At 36.2% G+C, this 21,378-nt stretch overlaps 1 protein-coding gene across 1 annotated transcript; it reads left to right on the top strand.

Annotated features, from left to right (window-relative positions):
- The first annotated feature begins 11,750 nt into the window (after nt 1-11,750).
- LOC109013384 (integrator complex subunit 6 homolog) lies at nt 11,751-12,886 on the top strand. The gene has a single exon (XM_018995450.2). The coding sequence runs from the start codon at nt 11,789-11,791 to the stop codon at nt 12,668-12,670; it is 882 nt and encodes a 293-aa protein (XP_018850995.1). The 5' UTR covers nt 11,751-11,788; the 3' UTR covers nt 12,671-12,886.
- The last annotated feature ends 8,492 nt before the right edge of the window (nt 12,887-21,378 follow it).

The raw sequence follows: 21,378 nt of genomic DNA, 5'->3' as shown, positions 1-21,378 counted from the left end.
TAGCGAGAGTATTACGTTTCTATATTTTGAGAAACATAATAATTATTAGAAAGGATTAGGTTTGGATATATACATTCATCTCTAATCAATTTTTACAAAATTTTAACTCAAGTGAAATTAATATATATATATAGTAAATTAAATTAGGGGTCAATTATGTGTTCAAATTCAATGTTATATTATATTAAGATCAAGACAATTTTAATCATTACTATTCTAATTGTAATAGTTCTCAGCACTGATCAAGACTAGACATTACATAGGTACTGTAATAATGGTCTACAGGCTGTGTATATATAAATATATATATATATATATATGTAGAAATGCTTTGTATTCCGAATTCGGGACTCAAAATGTGTCCCGAATGGGATTGTTTTTTTTTACCAAATGATTAAAAAAATATTTTTTAATGGTATTGTAATTTTTTTATTTTTTTAAAAAATGTTTATGATGATTAAAAAAATACATAAAAAAAAGAAGAAAAAAAAATCTATTCGGGACATATTTTGGGTCCCGAATTCGGGACCCATAGCAGTTCCCATATATATATCGTTGTTCCAATTTGCTCTTTGTTATGTACTTTTCTTTTACAGATCGATGCGTTTATATAAAAATATGGTACAGTTATGCCCGTGTGATATGAGTTGGCCACCAAGTTGACTCCAAGTAGGGGTGTAAACTGAAATCGAAAAATAGAAAAATCGGACCGGACCAAACCGAACCGGACCGGTTTTATCGGTTTTGAACAGGTTCGGTCCGAAACCGATTTTTAAAATGTTAAAAGTGGCCGGCTCTAGTCCGGTTCCGGTTCCGAAAGTTTTTGGACCGAACCGGACCGGTTAATTAAAAAAAATAAAAACTAATACTTTTATATATAAGTTTTATAAAAAATATTATATATATATATTAAATATTAATATATATAAGTTTTATATATAATGTATAATTATAAATTTTTATGTAAAATTTTTATATATAATATATATAATTATATATATTCATATATGAAATAATTTCTTATTATAATTTATAAATTATTACATAAAATATTAATACTAAATCACTAAAAGTTTATAACTAATACTAATATATAACTTATAACTATACCAATAGTTTAATATTAATACTATTATATAGTCTAATATATTAATAAAAGTATAAAATAGTTTTTTTTTTTTTTATAAAAAAATTTTTAATGACAAATTGTGAAATTTATATTTTAAAAAAACCAAAAAATCGGACTGGATCGGAAATCGGTAAAACCGGAAGTATCGGTTTAGGAGGGTAACTGGTGCGTAATCGGTTTTAAAAAATACAAAACCGGTACATATTGTATCGATCCTAGATTTTATCCAAACTGGACAGAACCGGACCGGTTACACCCTTAACTGCAAGTGATATGCTAGGCGAACCTCCTTATCAGTAGATTTCCTATATATGAATCTGCATTTTTCTACCATTATCTGCTTTTCTCGCTTTTCTAGGGCATCCTCTAGTACTTGTCTAGCTTTCTAAAATGTTTCTGAAGATTGGGCGTAAATATGGACTGGATCGAAGATAGAGATTCTTTGTCCAGTAAGCTGAGGGGTCTTCTTTGCTTGGACAGAACTGATATTCCTTAGTTGCTAATTTTGTCGTGAGGTTTTTTATTTCGTTGCACCTGTTTTTCTTTGTTATTATTCTTTTCAGTGTACGTTGACATTTATCTGCAGGTTTGTCCTTCTTTTTAGTTTTTTAAGGTTTGATTTACTGTTGATTGACTGTAATCTTTTGATATTTATCTATTGTGGTTTTATATTAAGTTTTTTGAATACCTAGGTTTTGGTCTTTTATGATCTATAGCATCCATGTGTTTGCTTGTAACCACGATTTTCATCCGTCACAAGTGATAGCTATTAATAAACTTGGGCACCGTCCTCTTTTCTTTTTTTTTTTCTTTTTAAAAAAGAAAAAAGCTAAACTCTGTCGCCTCGCGTAAGTGCAAGGAAAACGCGGCTGATGTGGTAAAATGAAAACGCATCGTTTGGTGGAAAAAATGAAACCCCCCACCCCCCAATTCAAGCTCTCCTTGTTCTACATCAGTTTCATCTTTCCTCCTGCGTTTCTTTCCCCTGAAGCCAGCTCCCTCGAGCCATCCCTCCCTCCCTCCATCATAATACGTTACAGTAACAACCCCACAAGAAAAATTTGCAAGATTTTGAAATTTTGATTCTCTCTTTTGAACGGTTTATAAATGGAGCAACTTTAAATTTAAGAAAAAGAACAAAAAAATAAAAAAAATTGCAACTTGCTGTTACGTTAATCCAATTTAAACTTGTATATGTAGAACAATCCCATAGCTAGATAGATAGATACAAATATTTCATGAATATCAATGTGGATCGTACGAAAACAACATTGCCAATGATTCTCCCATTTCTTTGATTCCTGCCTTCAAATGAAAAGAGAGCTAGCTTGTGAATGACCCTGGTCGGACGAAGAAGATTTTGGGCGAGACGACGAAGAGATAGGTTTTGAAACAGAGGATTCATCTTGATGATTTACAGCTTGAGTCTTCTTCTTTTGTGCAACCGGAACCAACGAGGAAACTGGGTCGTAATTCTATAACCCATCGAAGTACGTAGTGTCGCTCAACAAATATCTCGACGAAGCAGGATTCGTGCGTTGGTCGTAATCCGATAACCCATCTTGATCACTTGTCTTGGAAGAGATTTTCGTGCGTTGGTCTCTTGGCTTTGAAGAAGAGATTTTCTTGGTCTTTTGATTTCGAAGCTGGTGGTAAGGTTTGGGATTGATGGGGCTTGGGATGCGCAAAAGATATCTCCTTTTCACTTCTGGATAATGATTTCACACAGTACTTGTAGTTCTTCTTTTTGTAAAATATCGACGTGGCATTACAAAAATCAGCCGACTCCCCACCGCTTGCAACCCTCGATTGTGCGTAGAAGAATTGTTTAAAAAAAAGGTGGAAGACCCCATTAAAACTGAATAAGATTCAAGAATTGGGTAGCTTTTTTCCTCTAATGTGATACCCCAAATCTTACGTAGCAGCAGCTGGGCCATAGCAGCACTGTGAATCATTCTTATAGAGAGACTAATGTGGCGGTATATGGTTTGGCTCGTAGTGAAGCAAAGGGTTGCAATGGATTATGGTTTTCATTTTCAGATCTCCATAGCAGCACTGTGCGCATTGCATGTGTAGTTTTGGGGGCAGGACCCAAGGCCCAAAACATTTTCCTTTTGTCTTTACTGTCAACCTTTTCTACTGTCCCTTTAACTACTTAAAGCATGACCCTTTAGTTTCACCATACATAATTTTCTAGTTGCCTTTCCACCCCCTCCAGTTTGATATAGTTTTGTTGCATGTGAACTGAAAGAATATGCCTACAGGAATGAGTGAAACCAATCAAGAGGGTCTTAATTGTTGTGAAAAATGATGACAAAAAGTAAATTTAAACACAAGGAAAAACAAGCAATCACACACGCACAGTATTTATGTGGTTCGACAAATTGCCTACGTCCACGGGAGCTGCAGAAGATTTTTTTATTTCTTGAGGAGTCACAATACAATTGTTATTGGACGGCTACTGCTCACGCTACACAGTACAAGCCAAAACAAAACACCTTTTATATGACATGCGGCGGAAACCCTAATCAAAACAGAATTAGTGAAGTTCGCTCGAGCGGCATGTCGAGCCCACATCGAGCGAACCTGTTTCTCACAACTGCTCGAGCCATGTGTCGAGCGGTGTCGAGCGAACTCTCGGACTTGTCTTTCCTCAAGCGGTCTATCGAGCTATCTTTGAGTGAACTCTCTGACTTGTATTCACTCGAGCGGCTAGACGTTTCACTCGAGCGATTGAATCAGGCTCTATATGCTCAACAATTCTCCCACTTGGAGACTGGTACACCCACTGTATCGCCCTCTGCCTCAAACATGATATCTTCTACCTCTGCAACTCACTGCTCCTGTCTTCATGCTAGAAGACCAACTGAAGTTGCGCACAACTTCAGTTTCTCAAGTGTAACACCCTTTGTCAACATATCAGCAGTGTTCTTACTTCCACAAAGTTTCTCAAGTAGCAACTGTCCATCATCTAACAATGATCGTATAAAGTGATACCTGATCTGAATGTGCTTAGTTCTGGAATGAAATGCTGGGTTTTTGGCAAGGAATATGGCACTCTGACTGTCATTGTAGAGAGTGCCCTTCTGATTCTTTTTACCCAATTCCTCCAAGAAGCCCTGTATCCAAACCATCTCCTTTGCAGCTTCTAAAACTGCAATATACTCAGCTTCTAGTAGATAAAGAAACTGTTTTCTGTAAATTAGAACCCCATGAAACTGCAGTACCACCCAGAATATAAACAAACCCTGTGGTACTTTTTCTGCTATCAGTGTCTCCAGCTAAATCCGCATCAACATAGCCCTGCACCTCTAAGCCTTCTCCTGAGAAACATAAGCACGTTTCTGAGAAGCCTTTTAGGTACCTCAAAATCCACTTCACTGCTTCCCAATGTTGTTTTCCAAGGTTACTCATGTATCTACTCACAACTTCCACTGCATGGGCAATATCTAGTCTAGTACAGACCATAGCATATATAAGTGAACCAATAGCTGAGGCATAAGGAACCTTACTCATATAGTCTTGTTCCTCTTCTGACTTTGGTGCCTGATCCTTGCTGAGTCTGAAGTAACTACCCAAGGTGTGCCAACTGTCTTGGCCTTGTCCATATTAAACCTGCTGAGTACTTTTTTCACATACTCAGTATGTGAAAGTCTTAGTGTGCCTCTGACTCTGTCTCTGACAATTCTCATGCCAAGGATTTGCTTTGCAGCTCCCAAATCCTTCATTGCAAAATGCTCTGACATCTGCTTCTTCAGATTATTGATTTCATCAATACTAGCCCCTGCAATAAGCATGTCATCAACATACAACAACAAAATAATGTAAGAATTGTCAAACTGCCTGACATAGTAGCAGTGATCTGCCTGACATCTGATGTACCCTGCACTGCACATGAAGCTGTCAAATTTCTTGTACCACTGTCTAGGAGCTTGTTTCAGGCCATACAAGCTCTTTTTCAGTCTACAAACTGAACCTTCATTTCCCTGTACCACAAACCCCTCTGGTTGGTGCATGTAGATGTCTTCTTCAAGATCTCCATGAAGAAAAGCTGTTTTCACATCTAACTGCTCAATAAATAGATCTTCAGTAACAACCATAACCAGAACTAACCTGATGGTTGTGATCTTTACTACTAGCGAAAAGATCTCCGAGTAATCAATACCATGTTTCTGCTGAAAGCCTTTTACAACAAGTCTGGCCTTGTACCTCTTACTACCATCATGCTCAGTTTTCACCCGGTACACCCATTTGTTATGTAATGCCTTCTTCCCTGATGGAAGTTCTGTCAACTCCCATGTCTGATTCCCTAGCATGTAATCCATCTCATCCTTCATGGCCAACTCCTACTTGCTAGAATTTTCATCTTGCAAGATTTCTTGGTAGCTTTGTGGTTCTCCATCATCTGTCAACAGAATATAATTCAAACTGCAGCTATAGTAGTGGACTGCTCTGGATCTGACTGCGAAATAATGGGAATGGGTGTGCTGGACCCACTCTCCCTGTCACTCACATCTCTACACTGCATTGTGACCTCTGGTTGATCATCCAAACTCACAACCTCAGAATCCTGAGGGACTGCTTCAGCAACTGTACTAGACTTGTCTTTGTACACAATCTTCTCATTGAAGATCACATTTCTGCTTCTTATAATCTTCCGACCCTGATCATCCCAGAAATAATAGCCAAATGCCTCGTCTCCATAGCCAATGAAATAACATTTCCTTGACTTGGCCTCAAGCTTAGTACGAGCATCAGAATCAATAAGAACATAGGAAAGATAGCCAAAAGTTTTAAGATGAGAAAATTTGACCTCTTTCCTGCTCTAAGCCTCCTCAGGCAATCCACAATCCAACGGAACTGATGGCCTTCTATTTATCAAGTAAACTGCAGTGCTAACTGCATCTGCCCAGAAAGTAGGTGGTAGCCCAGCATGCAGCCTCATGCTTCTAGCACGTTCATTTATGGTTCTGTTCATGCGTTCAGCAACTCTATTTTGCTGTGGTGTCCTAGGAATGATCTTCTTCATTCTGATACCCTAAGTTGCACAATATTCCTTGAACCCACCATTAATATACTCACCACCATTATCAGACCTCAAGCATTTCAACTTCAAGCCTGTCTCTGTCTCAACCATGGCTTTCCAAATTTTGAACAAATTAAATACATCAGATTTATGTTAAAAAAATAGACCCATACCTTCCTGCTGTGGTCATCAATGAATGTAACATAGTAACGAAAACCTCCAAGGGATACAACTGGGGAAGGTCCCCACACATCAGTGTGCACAAGATCTAATCTCCCTGACTTCAATGTTTTGCCACTCTTCAAGAAACTGACCTTCTTCTGTTTCCCCATAATGCAACTCTCACACATACTGAGATCAATTGACTTCAATTCTGGTAGCTTGCCTCTAGACAAAAGTTCTTTCATGCCCTTCTGACTCATATGGCCGAGCCTGTAATGCCACAAATCTGCTGTGCTCTCTGCAACGGTAGTGGCAATAGTGTTATTCAAACCAATAGTCATATAAAGTGTACCAGTTTTCTTACTCCGAGCCAGTACCAATGCCCCTTTGGTGACCTTCTATGTGCTATCTGAAAACACTACTGAATGGCCACAATCATCCAGTTGCCTCAGAAATGAGATTCTTCTTCAACTCAGGAATGTGTCTGACCTTCTGCAAGGTCCATTTGTTCTTGTTTGGGAGTGCAATGTCAATCTCTACCATCCCTATTACATTCAAAGCCTCTCCATCAGCCAAATACACCTTCCCAAAATCGCCTACAACATAGTTCTGCATAATCTCTCGTTGGGAAGATGTATGGAAGGAAGCCCCTGAATCAAGAATCCAGTCATCAACTGGACTATGAACTGCAAGCAATAGTGCATCCTGTACTTCTTCAACCACATTATCACTATCATTCTCGGTCTTCTTGGGATTTCTGCAATTCTTCTTTATGTGGCCAGCTTTGCCACAATTCCAGTAAGTTGCCTATTGACCAGGCTTTGGCTTGCTCTTGCCCCTGTTCTTTGATTTTGATCTGCCTCTGTTTGAGTTCCTGTCTTGTGCTCTTCCCTGAGAGTCAACATTCAGTTCTGAACTCGAACTTGAGGTTTCGCTTAAATCTCTCATGCGTACCTCCTCAGCCAAAATCAAATCATGGATATCATCATATTTCAACTTTGACTTACCGGCAGAATTACTGACAGCCATTCTCATTACTTCCCAACTATTTGGTAGTGATGCCAATAGCATCAGTGCACGTATCTCATCATTAAATTCAATTTAAACAGACGACAATTGATTTGTGATAGTATTAAAATAATTCAGATGTTGTGAAACAGACGTACCATTTGCCATCTTCAAATTAAATAACTTTTTCATCAAATATACATTGTTATTTGCTGACGGCTTTTCATACATACCTGACAAAGCCGCTATGAGATCCGCAGTCGTCTTCTCCTTGATGACGTTGTGTGCAACGGATCTCGACAGGGTTAGATGAATAACCCCCAGAACCTGTCTATCCAACAGGGTCCAATCAGCAACTGACATGCAGTTCGGCTTAATCCCCAACAATGGAAGATGAAGTCTCTTCCCATAGAGGTAATCCTCTATCTACATCCTCCAGTATCCATAATACGTGCCATCAAACTTCTCAATCCCCGATACCTTCACTTCCTCTCTAGCCATCGTTTATTCTCAGACCCGAACCTTGGCTCTTGATACCAATTGTTGTGAAAAATGATGACAAAAAGTAAATTTAAACATAGGGAAAAACAATAAATCACACACGACACAGTATTTATGTGGTTCGGCAAATTGCCTATGTCCACGGGAGCTGCAGAGGATTTTTTTATTTCTTCAGGAGTCACAATACAATTGTTATTGGACAACTACTGTTCACGCTACACAGTACAAGCCAAAACAAAACACTTTTTATATGACATGCGATGGAAACCCTAATCAAAACAGAGTTAGTGAAGTTTGCTCGAGCGGCATGTCGAGCCCGCATCGAGCGAACCTGTTTTCCGCAACTGCTCGAGCCATGTGTCGAGTGGTGTCGAGCGAACTCTCGGACTTGTTTTTGCTCAAGCGGTCCGTCGAGCTATCTTTGAGCGAGCTCTCTGACTTGTGTTCACTTGAACGGCTAGATGTTTCGCTCGAGCAATTGAATCAAGCTCCATATGCTCAACATTAATAAGGCTGTTAAAACAGCAGAAGCTGCTGGCAATGACGACGGAGCCGGCTGGGGTGTGGTTCCGATTAGGGAGAGAACAATGCAGCCGGCCAAGAGAGGATCTGTGATAAAGAAAATATGGGCTGAGATTTCTAGACTCTGTCGTTCCGACCCTCCGGCCTCTTAAGTTTCAAAAATCTATATTTGTTTGTCTATATTTTTATCATGTTAAGTCATGTTAGTCTTAATGTGTCGTACCGTACGTTGTTTGTACGTTTAAGTTGTGTGTTCTCCTTTGTAAGTTTCGAGTCGTTTAAGGTACATGAGGTATGCATGCAGTTAATGGCATGCCATCGTCAGATATGGTTCATGCTAGGATTAAGCAGTCATGTTTGACCAAGTACCATATCAAGGATCCTAGAAATTAGGGTTTTGCTGTCTGTCATTCCCTTAGAAGGCAGTAGTTAGTGGCATGCCATTAGAATTTCTAGGAAAGTCTGGGGTCTATATTTCGGACAAACAAAGACAATAATTATGGATTGTATTAAATATAATGTGAGATTTACCTATTATATATATGTCTATTTCTTCGATTCAAGTCCTAAGAGCATTCTTAAAGAATAGGAAAATGTAAATAAATTGACACAAATGGCTAATAAAACATAAAAATATACCACATTAGATTAGGCAAGTTCGTGGAATTGGAACTTTGAGCTACAGTAATCCAAGCCTTCGGTCATAATTAGTAGAGAACTTTAACTAAGTCTTTTTTTTTGTTTTTTTGTTTTTTTTTAAGTATTTTCTTCCTCGATCCAGAGCGCTCTCTCTTCAGTTCTCTTTTTCCCTTGATTTCTTGTTTTTCCCTTGATTTCTTGTTGGCTGTTCATCTCTCAATTTCCCCATAACATTTCTCTCCGTTTTCCATTTCCAGGCAAGAATTCCTTTTCCTTTTCTCTTTGATTTCCATTTATAGGCAAGTTTAATTATGATTATTAATTAATATATAATCGGTAGAACTGGAAAATGTGACAAAAAATTAAATAAAAATATTATTTAAAAAATTAAATTAATAATATTTTGTTATTATATATAAAAAATAAATGAATATATTTAATATGAGAATTAGAATTGAATTTAAATGGAATAGATAAAAGTAAACTAATGTTATGTAAGTCAAAATGTGAATTTGTCTTTTGGGTGCTTAAAATTAAGGATTGTAGGAATCTTTATTTTCAACTGCTGTCGATTCAAGTTTAATGTCGAGGTCCTTTCGTTTCCCAAGTTTCTCACCTTCTCTACTTGGGTTTTGGGTTCACATGATGAGGTATTGGGCTTATGTTCTACAACGGTGTGCAGACAATGCTTGATCCAAGTCCTTGTTTCACGACCACGGTCCACTTGAGTCAGCCGAACACGTAGTCATTGGATGAAAGAGTTCTTATAGTTTGCTTTAGAACTTAATAAAGGAATTGGGTTCACCACTAAATAATCTTATTATTTCGGGTCAAGAAGTAATTATTTGTGCATGAGTAATGTTATGTATATATATATAGTTTTAAAATGTGTAAGTCTCACATATTTTATTTTAAAAAAATTGGAATCCACCTTTAAGAAAATAATTTTTTCACATGCATTCTAAATTTATTCACATTTTTCAAGGGACTTGAATAAAATTACAAATTTCATTTCTCTTTGTGCATTAAAGTGGGCAATGAAAACAATTCTTCTTTGTAAAAATGATTGAAACATAATTGAGAGATTAAAGTAGATCCTCTTCGTTAGGGATGAGTGGTGAGGCTCCGTTGCCCACCACCTCGCCCACCCTATCCGGCCCTAACTTGGCTGGGGCAGAGGCCCCATTTTCCCGACCTGAATATATATACACACATACACACACATAAATATATATAAACAAGCCATCGTTGTACAGTACTTACGAAGGCCAAGGGAAGGGGCCCGAGTTGGGCCTAGGCCTGCCCGAATTTATCCAATCCGCTCGGCCCAAATATATATGTATCTATACATACATATATATATATATATATATATATAAACAAACCTCAAACCTCCTTCGTTTTATGCTTATGAATGAGTGCATATAAAGCAAAACCCTGAATTCTAATTCACCTATCCTCTCTTCTCTTCTCTCTCTCCCCCTCCGCCGCTCTCCTCTCCTCTCTTCTCTCTCTCCCTCTTCTGTTCTCTCCTCTCATTTTCTTCTCCTCCTCGGATACTCCTCCAATTTTCTGCTTTTCTTCTCTTTGTTTTCTTCTTGAAGCGTGGTCGTGGAACCACGACCGCGAATGGCCATGGGTTTGAGTTCTTTGCTCAAACCCATGGCCACGCCGTGGTCTTGCCATGACCGTGATCTTTTCATCACCGTGTGTTTAATTGTTTGTACTTTGTCATTTCTTGGATTTATTGTTGGATGATATATAGATTTGTGAATTTTAGATATCGATCTATAAGTTTTATGTTCTTTTTCAATTGTTTTAGATTTTTTTTTTTTTTTTTTTGGATTTTTTGGCTTTTTCCAATTGTATTTCGCCTTAAGTGGAAGGCGGGCATGGTGGAGTTGATGGCCATAGGGGCCAATCTGTCCCCAAAATCCGGACGGGGCACCCTCTCATGGTGGGCAGTGCTAGTGTACGGTAGAGGCGAATGTCCTACCGGGGGTTATGGGTAACACCCCTACTTTATACTATCTCATAAACTTTTAGGAATCTCCACAACCCCAGCCTTAATTTTTTAATTAATGGTTTATTTAACTGCAAATGTTGCAAACGAGCCCATTATTCAGGTTAGGAAATTAACTAGCACGAGCAAAAGGTGAGGACTGAAACTTCTCAAGGCAGAACTTGCAAAAACGGCCAAGGAAATTTTTCTTATTTTTGAAGGAAAAGTGATTGAAGTTAGGGAATGTGTAGTGTACATGATGAAGCGTTGTTTCCAAATACATTCTTTTTTTCCCAGTTGCCAACTTTTTTTCTTGTAGCTTCGCCCACTCATGAATCGACATACAGCAAGTGTTTGAAATATCGAATGATGGCATGTTTTTTGAAAATTGAATTGGAATGGAAAGAGAAATATGCATTTGCACATCAAACATGAGCACTTGGCAGCTTAATTGCATCTCATGCATAGCAAGTCCCTAAGCTGAAAGGTGAAGCCTTAATAAAATACCAAGAGGCACCTAATCTGCTATGATCCCCACTGCTTGATAAAAGTAAGCAAAACCATCATAGATTATTCCCTCTACGCAGCCGTTATGCAACGGGTTTCATACCCGGCAACAAAATTCAAATATCTGAAAAGTAAAAAGAGCAAAAGCAAAAAAGCCACCCAACTCCACTTTTTTCCTTCCCCTTTTCAAATGCTACTGCAACATCTTATATAGAAATGGCCACTATGTTCGTCTATATGCTGGCTATAGTCCTTATTCTCCTTTGCAAAAATCTGAATCAAAATCTATGAAATGGGTTCTTGCATCAGCAAGTGCAGACCCAAGAAACATCCCCAGGAAGAATTTAGCCATGTCCAAGACAAGCGTGTTATCTCTCAAGCCCCTAAAACTCCAAGTACTCCTCACTCAAACAAAGTTTCTCCTTCTCCTCTTTCCCCTACTTCTTCAACTTCTTCTGTTTCTTCCCTCACTTCCACGACCTCAAGCTCATTGTCATCAAGTGCATCTTCGGTCTTGAGCTCGAAAGATCGATCATTCTCCAATGAGTTCTTGTGGTCATGTGTTAAGGAGAATCCACATGTTGTCCGTATCAATTCTATCAAGGAAAATTCTGCTTTGCACAGTAAGGTTCATATCCAAAAGACAGACTTAGCGGCTAAAACAATTCCTGCACCACTGATGAAACACCCACAAAAAGCTGCAGCCTCGATACCACAGAAGAGAGTCCGGTCAAGCTCTCCAAAACCCCTGACAAGACAGAAGAGTTTTCGGAGGGATCCCGAGTGGCCTAATCATGCATATTCTACACCAAGCAGAACACTGAAGTCACCATCTCCAAGCCGGAGGTATAATAATGGTGATAGATATGGGCCAGTTTTGATACAGGCACCACTAGAATGTCATTCAAAGCATATGGTTGGCTCGAAGCCTAACACAGTGAGCTCTGTACAATCATCTGTGAGGAAGGAAAATTTGAGGCCGACAAGTCCAAACATCAACTCAAGTCGTCTACGCCCTTGTTTGAGGAATAGGGAGACATGCATACAGAGAATTGGTTCAAAAATCGATGAAATCGCTGTTGGAAAAGCATTGTCGGATTTTGACATCGACTCGATTCCCATGGAGGACATTGACAACCCTCTCATCTCCTTGGATTGTTTTATCTTTGTGTAGAACTAAGTGTGCTGATATATGGTGTTCATAGCATTCATTTTTTTTCCTTTAATTGGGTATTTGCAGCCTTCATTCATGAACAGGTTTTGGTAATGATCAGATGGATCAAATTCCCTCTACTTTTATGGGATCGTGAGTATTTTCCTATTTCCTTTTGTAATTATTTTTGCTGCCTACATATTATATTTTTGAAGTAATGTAACGAAGCTAAGAGTCTTGTTGTTTGGAAATGTTAATAAATTAAATGATTAGATTCATTTATTCTTATCGCCTCAAGCTCTTAGAACAAATGGTGATCTAATATAGTATTATAGTAGATATCTGAGTTAGATCCGAACATGGTGACATGAATGGCATGAAATTTTCTCTTCTCAACTCGATACTGCCGAAATTGGTCAAATTGAGAGGCAAATCATGAACAGAAAATTTCTGCATCGTATCATTCCCATTACAGCTTGAAGACAGTATGTGGTAGTCTTTTTCATAAGTGAGAAAAAAATCTCCCTACCCATTAATTAGAAGACGATTAATCGTGTAATTTTACCTACTTTTGAAGTGTTTTTCTTTCTACTTCTATGCATGTACATAGTTTTGCTTTCTCTTTTAACTTATATTGGTGTTTCTGCATATGACAAACATATGAAGATGATAGAATTGACCACTTGGCGATTCGTCCCGCATATGACAGACCATCCAAGACAGACAACGTTTAGGCAGGTGAACTGGTCTAAAGAAGACGCAACAAGGTTGAAAATTGTGATTGAATCTCTCTGTTTCTTGTTTAATTTTAATCCTAGTTTCGGTGTCAAGGTATTGTCAGGTATTATTATGAGAATATCTTACTATTATTTATTATTTTATTATTATTTTTTACCTATTTTTTACTACTATTCACTACTATTCAATATTCTATCATTACTTTTGTACGTATTTTTTTACTATTATTTACAGAATATTTCAGAATCTCACTACCCAAACATAACCGTCTAATTGCCAATTTCAAACTTATAGAGTGTTAGATTGGCTAAAACTAATCCTATAATATAAGAGATTCATTTATTTATTTTCTCTCTAAATTCTTCTTTTGAAAGCTGATCAACAATTTCCCCATGGATTTATATTCTTTTCAAACTTCTCAGCTGCAATTTTAGATTGTTTACGATGTTATTTTTTTATGATTCCGGGCCTCGGTGTGTATGCCCTGATTGGGCTAGGAAAATGGTGACCAGGCCCAGACTTTGGCATATATATCATGGGTATGTATTACATCTAATCCGCTTAGAAGAAATAAAAAATTGAAGAAAAGTTTGGGAGATTCAGAAAGAATTAAGCCTCTTTCGACGTGAAAGAGTCAACACTGACTTCAGTTTCCAATTGACAAATTTGAGGTTTGGATTTAGATTGGGTGTAAAATCTTGGTTATCCATCAACTTTTTGGCCGATTAGTTACTTTAAGTTGTATTAGGATTACATATCAGTATAAAGGTGTCAATACATGATAAAGCTCAGCTTGAAAAATAAATGAGATGAGAATTTTGTAAATAGTAATTAAGATAATTTGTAAATAGTAATAACATAATTTGAGTTAAGTATTTATGGAGTTTTAAGAAATGGGAGAGAAAAAGTTGAATAGAAAATATTATAAAGTTAAAATATTGTTAGAATATAATTTTTGTTTTAAGATTTGAAAAAGTTAATTTTTTTTTTATTTTGTTTGAAAAATTGAAAAAGTTGTAATAATTAGTTTGAAAAGTTGCAACGATTGGTTTGAAAGTATTTGTGTTTGAATTATGTTTAGGAATGACATAAGATGCGATAGGATGAAATGAAAATTATTTCCAAGCATCCCCTGAAGCTCTATATAATCTTCTGTACGTATGAATTTACTTTACAATAATATAGCAAGTTTCTTATTCATTTTGTAATATGGTATCAAATTAGGTTTTCTTTTCTTGAAGTCCTCTCCATCGTCTTCCATATATATATAGTTGAAGACTCTGCTCGACCATTCTTCTTACAAAATGAAGATTCTCTTGGTATAGTTCTCGTTACTCAAATTCTCATAGGAGAAAACTATTACACATGGAGACGATTGATGCAACTGATTCTAGTTGCCCCTCACAAGATTGGATTTATAAATGGTACAATTCTAGAACCCATTGATAAATTGGATTATTCCTTTGGTGCATGGAATCAATGTAACAACATAATCATTTCATGGATAATCAACTCAGTCTCCAAAGAAATTGTTGCAAGTATCGTTGGCATAAACACTACTTGGGAAAGATGACAAGAATTAGAACATTCTTTCACACAAAGCAATGGGCCAAGAATTTTTCAATTGGAAAATGATCTTTTGTCTCTCACACAAGGGAATTGGCATATATTACATTCGTTTAAAAGGATTATGGGATGACTTGCACGCCTATAGTCCACTTCCAAACTATCCTTGTAGTGCTTGACGAGTTTCCTTAGAGCATCTACAGCGTAGACATACTATACAATTTCTTATGGGACTCAATGAAACTTTTTCCCAGGTGCAAGGACAAATTCTCCTTATGGATCCTTTACCCCCGATTGCAAAGGTCTTTCTTTTGGTTGTCTAAGATGAAAAACAGAAAGAAGTTGGTGCCTCAGTAGCAGCACCTAATGTTGAAAAAATAGCTCTTTTAGTAAAAGAATAAATGTTTCAAGGATAGATGCTTCAAGATTTGTTAATTTCAAGCATTGTAGACTCACCAATCACATAGTTGAGAAGTGCTAAAAGTTACATGGGTGTCCTATGGGTCACACGTTCAAAGGGAAGTTCTCTATTACTAATCAAGTGTCTACCCACTTGCTAGTACACTGCTTGATACTAATTGGTCTATGATTTTTTCTTAGGAACAATATTATCAAATTTTGAACTTGCTAAATTCACAATTAACAAATGAAGTTCGTCTTCTTATCACAAAGTAGTCACAGTTTTGCCTCACATTGATGATAATTGGCCTTCTTCTTTCTTAGGTTTTCCTCATTCTGTAATTTCTTCACATCATTTTGGTTCTCATTCGAGTTTTTCTAACAACAATTTGTCACTTCTAAATTTATCTTTTTCCTATATCATAGATAGAGGAGCTATTGATCACATAGTACATTCTTTAGATTTTTTTACTACTATTACTTCTACTCTCTATACCTCGGTAAAACTTCCTAACGGCACATTTGTTTCTGTTACTCATCTTGGTAACATTTAGTGGTGAAACAAATCGATGAACGGGTAAACCGGATTGGGCCAGACTGAACCAGTGGGTTTGTTCTAGTACCAGGTTTGATTCGGTTCGATACCGATTTTATTTTTATCAAAACCAGTCAAAATCAGTCTTGTTTCAGTTTTCTTTATTCTAATACCGGACGGGACCGGTTCACACACACACACACACACATATATATATTTTATTTTTATATTGTATAAAATATTTTTTATATGGTTTTTTATGTTATATATAATTTTTATATAATATATATAACTATATATAAAATAATTTTGTATTAAAATCCTATATAAATAACTATATATTATCACTATAATCTATTGTATTAATAGATAGTTATATTAATACTATATCACTATATATTATAATATAATATAATATAATAGATCATTGTATTATATATTATAATGTTTCACTATATATAGTCTATAACATAATTATAATATATATTATAATATACTACAATATATTATCACTGTATTATTATGTACTATAATATACTATATTATATAATACTATATAATATACCAGAAAAATCGGACCGAATCAGACTGAAATCGGTAAAACCGGAAGTACCGGTTTAGGAGTGTAACCGGTGCAATATCAATTTTTCAAATCTTAAAACCGGTATATTTCAATTCGGTTCTAAAATATGTCTAAAACTGTACCGGACCAGACCGGTTGCATCCCTAGTAACATTGGACTATCATATTCTTTAAACGTAACAGGTATACTTTTAGTACCTTCTTTCTCTTACAATTTACTATCTGTAAATAAGCTTGCATCTGGTTGGAAATGTGCTTTTATTTTTTTACCTGATTTTTGTTTCATTAAGAAACTTGTGGCATGGAAGATGATTGTGATGGATAGAAGATGCGATAGATTATACATTTTGTAGTAATCATTTGCCAGTGCACCATGCAAGAATGTCACTTCTCTTTGTAAATGGTGTAAATCTTTCCAAATTTGATCTTTGGAATTATTGCCTGGGTTATCCTTCTTGACCTACGATGTGGTCGTCCTTCTTTACCTATGATGTCTTTTATTTCTCAAATACATCCACTAGTTTCTTTTTCACATGCTCATATGTTTCTTTTTTTTGTTTGTCCTATGGAAAAACAGAAAAGATTGCCTTTTCCTCATAGTTCTAATGTTTTCATTGTACTTTTTTTCAATTGGTTCATTTTGATATTTAGGGTCCTTTTAATATCTCGACTTTTAATGGTTTTAAATTTTTCTAACACTTGGATGATCATTCTAGATGCACATGGGCTTATTTGATGAAGAAAAAAAAATTTGATGTTAAGCATCTTTTTATTTCTTTTTATAAGGTGATAGAAAGTTAGTTTAAGACTTGGATTTAGTCCATTAGAAGTGACAATGGTTCGGAGTTCTTCATGACTGAGTTTCTTTCCTCCAATGACATTCTACATCAAACTTCTTGCATTAATACACCACAACAAAATTATGTAGCTGAAAGAAAACATAAGCACTCTTAAAATGTAGTAAGAGCACTTAGGTTTCAATCTAAAGTTCCTCTACATTTCTTGGGTGACTGCATGTACATCAATTCTCATAAATAGGAAGCCTACTTCTTTACTTTGTAACAAATCTCCTCACGAGGTTATTTATAATTCTATTCCTTCATATAATCATCTACATGTGTTTGGTTCTTTGTGTTTTGCCTTTACTTTCAGTCATAATAGGTCTAAGTTTGATGCTAGAGCCAAGAAATGTATATTTATTGGTTATCCACTCAGTACTAAGGGTTATAAACTCTTCAACCTTGAATCCAATACTATTTTTGCCTCGAGAGATGTTGTCTTTCACGAATCTATTTTTCCATATTAGAATAACTCTTTTGCTATGGCTTTTGACCCATATAATATTGTTCTTACTTTACCTTCTAGTAGAAGAGTTACACCATCAAGAGTGAGAGTGAGAAAGGCACTATCCAAGAGAGAGGGTAAATAGAGAGATTAATCAGAGAGGGAGACTTACCAACTTGGTAAAGTGCAGCGGCATATGACAGCTGCAAAAGAACGAGGATATGAGAGAGAGGCTAAGGGACGTGCTATGGCACAACGAATAGAAGAGTGAGTGGGAGGCTTGTCGAATTGGAGAGAGGGAGAAACAGAGGAGTTCGGGACGGGGGCCATGCATGAGATGAAATAGAGAAAAAAATAGAGTTTGCAGCCTGGGGAGAAAAATGAACTAGGGTTTTAGGAGTTGGGTATAAATGACATCATTTTATCTCTTGTTTTTGGGCTAGGTTAGGCTTAACAAACCGGTTGGGTTTTATAACGAGCTGAGTCATTACACTTCCAGTTGTCAGAACTCCCATAGCCTATAAGTGGGTTTCTAAGAAAAAATATAAAGTTGATGGTTCTATACAAATGTATATGGCTAGATTAGTTACTACAAGATATACTCAGTAAGAGAGCTTAGATTACTTTGAGACATTTTCTCATATAGTCAAGATGGTGACTATTAGATTTATTCTTTCTTTGGATGCTATATATGTGGGGGTTGCCCTTATTTCAAATAGATGTTGATAATTAATGTATTTTTAAATGGTGATCTAGAGGAATAAGTCTACATGACATTACCTCCTCGTTATCTTAAAAAGTGGGGCGGTCGAGTTTGTAAGCTGTAAAAAGTACTTATGTATGGTTTGAAGCAAGCTTCACGCCAATGGAATTCTAAGTTTATTGCTACACTTTGCTTATGGCTTCACTCGGTTCAAATCTAATTATTCTTTGTTTACAAGGAAACAAGCTTCATCTTTCATAGCATTACTTGCCTATGTCAATGATATATTAATAACAAGTAGTTAGAATGAATCACTTGTTGTTGCTCTTAAAGAGTTTCTTCGTAGTCTCTTAAAGTTGAAAGATGTGGGTGCTGTTAAATATTTTTTGGGCATGGAGATCATAGCTAGATCTAAGAAAGGTATTTCTTTGTACCAAAGAAAGTATGTTTTGGAATTACTTTTGGATGCAAGATTAGTTGCTGCTGAACCAGTGAATTTTCCCATGGATTCTCATTCTAAACTCTCCAGAACTGATGGTAGTTCTTGTTAGACCCTTCTTCATATACTTCTTCATATAGAAGGTTAATTGGTCAATTACTGTATCTGACTCATATTGGGCCTCATCTTGCTATCTAAGTCCATTAGCTTAGCCAGTTCTTAGTATCTCCTCGAGTTCCTCATATGCAAGCAGCATATCACATTTTGAGATACATAAAAAAGGCTCCTGGCCAAGGGACTTTTTTCCCTCAACTGATTCTCCTTTGCATATTATGGCTTTTGTCAATTCTAATTGGGCAAGTTGTCCAAATTCAAGGCATTCAATTTCTAGATATCGTGTCTTTCTTGGTACGTAATTCTTTAATCTCGTGGAAGTCCAAAAGGCAACAAATAGTCTCCAATCTTCTCTTGAGGAAGTATATAGATCAATGGCCACTACTAAATTTGAAGTCACTTGGGTTTTATCCTTGCTTAGAGAATTACATCAGGATCATCCTCATGTGGCCAGGGGCGGCTAAATATAAATTGAGGCCTAAGGCAAAATTTAAGTAAGTCGTTTGTAATTATAATTAATGCAATAAAATATAAATTATTATATGAAATATTTTCAAAATTTTCAATAAAATGAGATTTTATTTAAAATCTTTAAATATAGTTTTTGTGAATTTATATTTATAACAACTTAAAATGAGGCCTTAATGCAGATTTTGTGTCTCAATTTAGCAAGATCTTAAAAAAATCATTTAAAATATAGATAATTCATTGTATTACTTATAAAAACAATCATTGTATTAAATATTAAATTTAGTATTATGAGGCCTTGCACACATTGAAAACTATAAAAATTATTTAAAATTTTATTTAATGAAATGGTTTTTATTTTTTAATTTTAAAAAATGAAAAAAAAAACACCTCATTTTTTATTTTTGAGGGCCTTAATAGGATGGGGGTCTTATGGAATGGCCTAAATGGCCTTACCATTGAGCCGGTCCTCATGCATGTTGCCTTACTTTTCTGTGATAATCAAGCTGCTGATCTCCATGTTATAACTACTTTAATTTTTCATGAGCGTACTAAGCACACAAAGTTGGACTGTCATTTGGTTCAAGAAAAAATTCAACATGATTTGTGCGCACTTTGCATATATGTATCTTCCAAAAATCAAGTTGCTGCTATACTCACCGAGCCCTTAGGCTAGTCTCTGCTTAACTCTTTTTTTCCCAAGATGGGTTTATAGAACATATATATTCCATCTTGATGGAGAGTACTATTATGATTACATGTGAGCATATATGTGTCAATCCATGAAATATCGCAGATCAGCTACATACATAATTATATGTGTTAAAATATAATTATATTGTTACCTAGTCAAAGTTAGTTCCCGCCAATGTAAAGACTCATGAAGCTCTATACCGCAGATCAGCTCCATTTTTTTCTGTACGTACTGTGAATTCACCTTACAATAATATAGACAGTTTCTCTTTTATTTTGTACCGTACGTACGTATGAAAAATGGAAAATAAAAATCAGTCTGCTGTAAATTGTTTTTAATCTACTGCAACATTTTGGAAACGACAAGAAACGGAAACTTATAATTCAGAACATCCCAGAATCCGCCATATATAATTCATGGATTCAAATCATGGATGAAAGAAGCCGAAGAAAAACGATGGTTTGAAATATCATCAGATCATTATAAATGTAGGTAGGCTTCGTGGCAGTACTCATTCATGTCTATGCCACAGGGATCCGACTAATGCGTATCACGTGTCATCTGCTACTTCATTTAATGCGATAAAGCAGCGGATGGATTAACTTTGTTTTAGCTGTACGAACATGTAGGCCAACGATGTTTTATGTTTGACCTTTTCACTCTTTACTTCTTTTTAGTGGGATAATGCAGAATGATTAAGCCGCCTGTTTTACGTAAACGGGGCAGGCAGGCCAAGCATTGCGTCCTTAGAATTGCAATACGACGATTCATTTCACGTGATGTGGTCTCTTTCTATTTGGTACAAATCAAAACCATTTAGCATCAAGTCTGCATGCAGGCCAAAACACATAATAATTCTTCTCTCGTCCGACTCTTTCTTCTCTCTTTTCTTGAGATATTGGGGCCCGCTCTACACTTAGCTTGCTTGGGGGTAGTACACATATGCTAATAATTGTATCAACTGTAATGCGTCGGTCTGAAGGAGTCGGAGAGTTACTACTTTTTACTTAAAATTATATCTCACAATACAGATATAAACTCTAATTTCATCCAAATCAATCCAGATATTCTTTTTTCTTATAACTAAAAAAAAAGCAGGCCTCGATTGATGCTGATTTTTGTCTCTTTCCAAAGAAGTAGTGTAAATTGTGGATCTTTTGGACGCCTTCGCTAGAAAGAATTGAATTTCCAGAAAAAGGGTTCCGGC

The sequence above is a fragment of the Juglans regia genome, chromosome 6 (genome assembly GCF_001411555.2).
Source record: "Juglans regia cultivar Chandler chromosome 6, Walnut 2.0, whole genome shotgun sequence".
In the NCBI taxonomy this organism is placed as follows: domain Eukaryota; kingdom Viridiplantae; phylum Streptophyta; class Magnoliopsida; order Fagales; family Juglandaceae; genus Juglans; species Juglans regia.
The sequence above is the reverse complement of the archived record's forward strand: the minus strand, read 5'-3'. Positions and strand labels throughout refer to the sequence as shown.